A 6,885-nucleotide genomic window follows, 5' to 3' on the forward strand; every position below is an offset into this window, starting at 1 on the left:
TTTCTATTATATTAAGAAAACAAGATGTGCAGACAATAAGGAGCTTAGCAGCGGAAGCCTTAAGCTGTACGTGCATGGCGGCCTTTTAGAATACACCGCTAGTCAGGTACCACGCAAAGTGCTGCATATAGCCGGGAAACTAGACCTTTTTTGGCTAGTTTCCTGGTTATATCCACCGCTTTACCCGGAACCCGATTAAAAGTGTACTGCCAGTACTGGTTAATGAGCTAGCACGGGCTAATCTTCCTCAGTGTTTGTGATTTTGTTATGACAAATATGAAGGTTGTTGCAATTTTAACCCTCAAACGTAACACAATTATTGTGGTATTTATATATAATGACAGCAATACTTGCCATGTTATTTTCTCGGTTTCATTGTCCTTCGGCTACACCGTATCTTTTGCAATGAATTTCACATGACAACGTGCACAACGCACCAACGATGAACCATTTCTACGGAAAGCGTGTCGGCATTCTTTCAGAAGCCTCACGTTTTTTTTTTTTTTTCTCCAACGGACGTATTCCCACTTTTTCGTGGGACTCCACTCAATTGCCTGTGAAGTCCTGGCGAAGCAAGCGCCTCTTAAAACATGCCGAAAGTAACATCACGAGATTGGCTGGCTCGTGCGCTTTTCACAGCTCTTTTCAGCCTCGTTCTACAAGGATTCTTTATTCACATCGTTGGCTTCCTGGCAGGAATTTTAAAAACTGTATTCCTCCGAGGGCGGGACGTATACACTCCTTGCTTTCTATTTCGTTTGCATTAATGCTTATTCTTCACCGTTAAAAAGTGTAGTTGAGTGACCTCAAAGGCAGCAGTAATACTGTAAAATCCCATATAGTGCATAAGCTTTAATGCATTATGGCTTACGCAGGATCCGGTAGTAACCGGTTTGCTAACCTGTGCAGGGTTGCAAACTGGATACTAATATCCGGTTATCCTCCCAGCCTTCCGCTTCACCTCTCTTTTTCTAGTTCCTATTCCTTCTTTATGATCCCTGTTCTCCGCCTCCTGGTACCAATCCGGAAATTCGCATGGGCTTAACCTCCCCGCCTTTCTTCTTTTTTTTTATATTTCTCTATTTTGTTTTCTTGTATATTAGATCATGATAAATGAAAATTTAGTAAACATCGACCATCGAAGCTTTCACTAGTCATAAACTGCGTTTTCCCTGGCGGCTGACCGGGCCACGTCTGAATCTAAGAAAGAAAGAAAGAAAGAAAGAAAGAAAGAAAGAAAGAAAGAAAGAAAGAAAGAAAGAAAGAAAGAAAGAAAGAAAGAAAGAAAGAAAGAAAGAAAGAAAGAAAGAAAGAAAGAAAGAAAGAAAGAAATGTTAACCAGAATAACTTCCGGTGGGTGCCCTACATTAGGGGATTGGGGCAGGGGAATAGAAAGATGGGAAAGAGTGAGGAGGAAGCAGAAGAAGAAATACTAACAAACAATGCAGCAGGCGCATTAGCTACAGAAACGGTGTTTAGCACCTGTACGCTAAACACGTTTCTTCCCCCAGCCACCCCTCTCTGCGGCATAAGCTTCGCAAGGGCACATTGTTTATCGGGGCGAAGCTCAAGAAAAGCTTGCGTTTAAATGCTCATTTTAACTATTGCGCAAATTCGTGTCCCTGTTTTATTAACTAAATAAAGAAGATCTTATACATTTTCCAGCTTCCTCTTTGCTACGCTTTGGCGCAATAAAGAGAAAGTCAGGTGCTGACGTTTTCAGGCTTATCTTAGGTTTTCTTGATGTCTATTATGTATTCCTCCATGCTGCTGCTGCAAAGCCACAATCTAACTGTTATTGCCCGGATGCACGCATATTACGTGAAATTTTCTGTTTGATAACGGAGCAGAAACGAGAAACTTGAGACTGAAGTCGACCCACCGAAACCTGTAGTTCGCACTATGTTCACGTTTTTTATCGCCATCGCACCCAGAACTACAATACACTCGAGCATTTTGCTCATTGTGAACCTGGAGATAGTGCACTTTTGTGCAGTGCCCATTGTTTTCGATCATGGTCGTTGCCACTGAACAAATGGCTTCGCTTTGTCTCGCACTCGAGCGTATTCACAAGAGGCGCTTTACAAGCGGTCCTCGCACTTCGCAGGCCCCTCGACGATTCATCACGTCCTGTAGTTAAGACTCCTCGAAGCGCATTTAGGGGCCGTCCTAGGAAAGGGAACGGTGAAAAATTCCACGAACACTGCGGTTTATGTAAATGTCGCAGTACTCCTGTGGAATCTGTCACTTTTGCATCAACGCAAGTCTTCGTAGAGATTTGACTATACGAAAGGAAATTCCTCGTCTGTAAAGAATACCAGCTGTAAGAATACTTTAACCTAATGTATTTGCTAACTTTACGCTAAACGAAGATAGACAAAGAGAGAGAGAGAGAGAGAGAGAAAGAGAGATAGGTATCTTCTTCAATGAGTACTGCAGAGGTTTCCTTAGCGGTACGCCTAAGATTCAAAATGCATGCGGCCCGTGCTTCGGCTTTCGTTAACTTTTCTAAAGGTACACTTCGCTCGTGTTCACCAGGGCGGGTGGTTCTAAGTTCACGTAATAAAATGATGCAAGATTCTTTGTGCTTGCACGTGTATACAAAAATTGAGTGAGCGCTATGGGCTACGTTGGTTCGTTTATCAGGTCAAGCTCTAATAAAAACATTTATCAGACGAGTATCGGTTCTAGCCGTCTCTCTCGATGTCCAACTCTTCCATGTCTCTTCCGCTTCACGAGACTTTTCCATTAACGTTACCTGAATCTTCAACTATAAGGAGGACGACGACGAAGTGTGTATCTTGCCGAACGCTGCTCATTTCGTTTGGCATTGTATTTGTGAATTTTCGCAATTTCCGGGGATCATCGCTCTCCTGCGTGCAGCGATGGATCCTGACCCCACCGTACGCAGTCCGGACTTGGCGTCGCCTGCGACGTCAACCTCAAGGAAGCGCAACAGCCGAGATGACGACACCACCAGTGACAGCACTGAACTGTACACGGCGAGTAGTGAAGACAGCGACGACAATTTCATCCCCGCAGTGAAGCGCAAAGCTAAACGGCGAATGGTCGGTGCGTCTTCGCCAGCTAGCATCTCTACCGTGAAGGCTGCCTGCAGTCGTAAACGCCATACCATACTCTTTGTTCCTGTTGACTCTTCGGTCAACCTGAAGAACATAAACAGGCAAGTGATATCGGCACGACTCGAAGCTATCGTACCAAATGAGATACAAGATATTAGACTCAACCCACGGAAGAACATCTTGGCCATAGACGTTGAGCACCCGGCTGCGCTACATACCTTGCGAAATGTTACGGAGCTTGGAGACATCAGACTCAGTGCTTACATCCCGCAGGATAGCGACACGACGACGGGCGTCATTTATGACGTCGACGTTTCTATACCTAATGCAGATCTTCCTGTGCTGATAAAGCCAGCTACTGAGGCCACGGACATATTGCAAGTATGCCGGCTTGGCAACTCCCGTTGCATCAAGGTGAACTTCAGAGGCGATTGCATCCCATCGCACGTGAAGGTTGGTCACTTTCGTCACGTTGTGCGACCCTACATTCCAAGGCCTCTGCAGTGCCACAAATGTCTCAAACTGGGCCATGTTAGTGGCGTGTGTAACAACAAGCCAGCATGCCCACGTTGCGCCGAACCCCACAAAGCAGAGGCCTGCAAAGCAATTCTCCTAAAATGCAGCAACTGCAGCGGAAACCATGACGCCTCATCGAAAGACTGCCCAGTACTCAAGAAGGAGAGGAGCATTCTGAGGCAAATGGTGAAGGACGGATCCTCACGAAAGGAAGCAGTAACGGTTGTACAAAGACGGCGTTCCCGTCGACGACGGTGCTCGAAGAAAAGAAAAAGCAGTCATCTGCCAAATGTGCCTTCACCTACGCCGCCACCGCCACCACCGCCGCCGCCACGACCACAGCGACCGCCCCCGCCCCCGCCGCCAGGTGTGATTCGTCCAGAGGTGCAGAAAGACACTGAGGCGCAAAAGAGAGCATCCGACACTGATTGGCCTGCTTTACCGCGGGCACACGTGCCTACGGAACCAAAGCATCCACAGTCGACAACGGCTACATCAACAACAGGCAGTCTATCCGCCCAAGAGGTCCAGGTTTTTTCTGTCCTGAGGTCGCTGATGAGTGTTATCCGCACTCTCCTGGCTAGTCTGCAGATACCTGCCGCTAAATGCGCACTGCAAGTCTTGGACACACTCGAACCAGTACTTGCCGGCTTGCAGTAACAAGATGGCACACCATACAACACATCCGCCTTTCCGAGAACAAGTCAAGGGCGCTTCCATAATTCAGTGGAACGCCAGAGGTCTGCAGTCAAAAATGCCTGAATTTAGACAGTTCGTTTTTGAGAACAAGTTCCCCATCATCGTCATTTGTGAACCACATCTTTCAAAAATAGCTCGACTGTCGGGCTATGAATCATTTGTTTCTTCGTTATGCATTGAGCGAAGTCAAGTTGCGGTGTACATCCGTAAAGAGCTCACGTATGTTCGCCAATGTGTGTCTACATGTCAAAAAGAAGAAGTTGTCGTTCACACTGATAGGCGCATATATACCTCCGTCGCGTCGCCTTGATCAGCAGATCCTAAATGATATATTTGCAACGACTCCAGCACCTTGGATATTAATGGGCGACTTTAACGCCCATCATCCACTGTGGGGAAGCGTCAGGACAAATCGAAGAGGCACGAGCCTTGTTGATCTTGCATCACAGCATGGACTTCAGGTGCTGAACGACGGCAGCCCGACTTATCTCCGAGGAGTAGCTTACAGTAGCTGCCTGGACTTGACATTAGTGTCGCATAGTATTGTCATGAAAGTTCAATGGTTCACAGATATTGAAACTCACGGCAGTGACCATATTCCCACGTACGTGACAGTAAGAGGCCTGGGCGGTTCTCCTTCTCCTGGGCACTCAAGACGTATTGACTGGGAAGCGTATCAGATATCAGTGGAGGACAAGTGCATGCACGAACCGCCGGAATCAATTGAAGAAGTGATTCGTAATGCGATGGAGACTTCCACGAAGATGTGCTTGAAAACATCGAGACGTACAGCACTCGACCAAGAGTTGGAGCAACTTCGAGCTATCCGCCGGCGTGCCGAAAGACGATATAGACGCACGAAATCCATCTATGACCTCAGAGAATTCAGACGCATTCAGAAGAAAATCCAGCGTCGTATGCACAAACTACAGGAACAACGATGGAAGAGCTTCTGTAGCTCGCTGGATCCCCGCAAGCCTTTGTCCCCCGTATGGAGGACTCTTCAAGGCATTCACTCACATCCGCAACAGCGTCATCCCTTCGCAGCGCTGGCACTACATCAACGTCGCTCACAGCTTGAGGTCTCTGGTGAATTTTGTGCCAAGATCGCTGGGGACATTGCTATACCAACCGACCTGTTACCACATGACGTTCCGGTTGCACGAGATCAGCAAATGGAGGTTCCATTCTCTATGGAAGAACTTCATGCAGCACTGAACACGTGCGGGCGCTCGTCGTCCCCAGGTCCAGATGGAGTGACCTATGCTGCCTTACGTCACCTGGGTCCGAAGGCACAACGCTGTCTCCTGGACATATTCAATCAATCTTGGCATGATGGCGAAGTCCCCGACGAGTGGAAGTGCAGCCGACTGGTGCCTTTGTTGAAGCCCGGAAAGTCTCCGCTGGATTTGGCATCATACCGGCCCATCGCACTAGCAAGCTGCGTCGGCAAGGTCATGGAGAGGATGCTGCTGACAGGCATGGAATGGTACCTCGAACATTATAACATCTATCCTGATGCTATGGCTGGCTTTCGACGGGGTCGATCTTCAATCGACAGCGTCATTGACTTGGTGACCTCCGTTCAGCAGCAGAAAGCTAAGAAACGGCTGTCGGTAGCACTGTTCTTAGACGTGAAAGGTGCCTATGACAACGTGACCCACGAGGCCGTTCTCGAAGCTCTCGAAGCAGCAGAACTTGGAGGTCACGTCTTTCGATGGGTAAGAAGCTACCTCACAAAGAGATCCATGTTCGTCGTAACAGAAGATGGGCCTACGAATAAGCATTTCACAAGTCGTGGGGTGCCACAAGGTGGCGTGCTGAGCCCGACTCTTTTCAACCTAGTTCTGGTGGGGCTCACCGAAACGCTGCCACAGACGGCTAATATATCTCTCTACGCTGACGATATCTGCATCTGGGCGTCCGGCGTGACACGGCCTCAAGTGCGCGCAAGAATACAGAAGGCGGCAACATTGACATCTGCATACCTTCGCCAGCAAGGTTTGACTATCGCTACAGAAAAATGTGCAGCAGTGGCATTTACACGCAAACCGATGTCTTTCTACCCAGTGTGCATTGAAGGCCAATCAATTGCTTATAAAAGCAGCCATAGATTCCTAGGTGTCATTGTGGATCGCGACCTAACCTGGAGTCCCCATGTCGCACATCTGAAGAGAAAACTGATATGCATTGAGAACATATTTAGGTTCGTTGCCGGAAAATCATGGGGACCATCCGTGCATTCAATGCTGCAGCTTTATACAGCCCTCTTTCTCGGATTTCTACGGTACAGCCTTCCTGCCCTGTCCAACACTTGCAAGACTAACATCCGTGCACTACAGAGCGTGCAAGCCCAAGCACTTCGGACATGTCTTGGCCTTCCAAGATGCTCATCGACAGTTGCAACTATCGCTATCGCACAAGAACAGCCGGTCGCAACTCATATCATCGTTGAGACGCTGAGAGCGTACATACGGCATTTGTCACGGCTACCGTCACATCATTTAGCGTGTTTGCCAGCGCGGAGGCCCCATGCTTCATTCTGCGGTATTGTGACCAAACACTACGACATATTACCACCTGGCTT

The 6,885-nt window shown here is 48.0% G+C and overlaps 1 protein-coding gene across 1 annotated transcript; it reads left to right on the forward strand.

Moving 5' to 3' along the window:
- The first annotated feature begins 2,885 nt into the window (after positions 1–2,885).
- On the forward strand, positions 2,886–4,259 carry LOC119381558 (uncharacterized). The gene has a single exon (XM_037649333.1). The coding sequence runs from the start codon at positions 2,886–2,888 to the stop codon at positions 4,257–4,259; it is 1,374 nt and encodes a 457-aa protein (XP_037505261.1).
- The last annotated feature ends 2,626 nt before the right edge of the window (positions 4,260–6,885 follow it).

This window comes from Rhipicephalus sanguineus, chromosome 2 (genome assembly GCF_013339695.2).
Source record: "Rhipicephalus sanguineus isolate Rsan-2018 chromosome 2, BIME_Rsan_1.4, whole genome shotgun sequence".
Classification (NCBI taxonomy): Eukaryota; Metazoa; Arthropoda; class Arachnida; order Ixodida; family Ixodidae; genus Rhipicephalus; species Rhipicephalus sanguineus.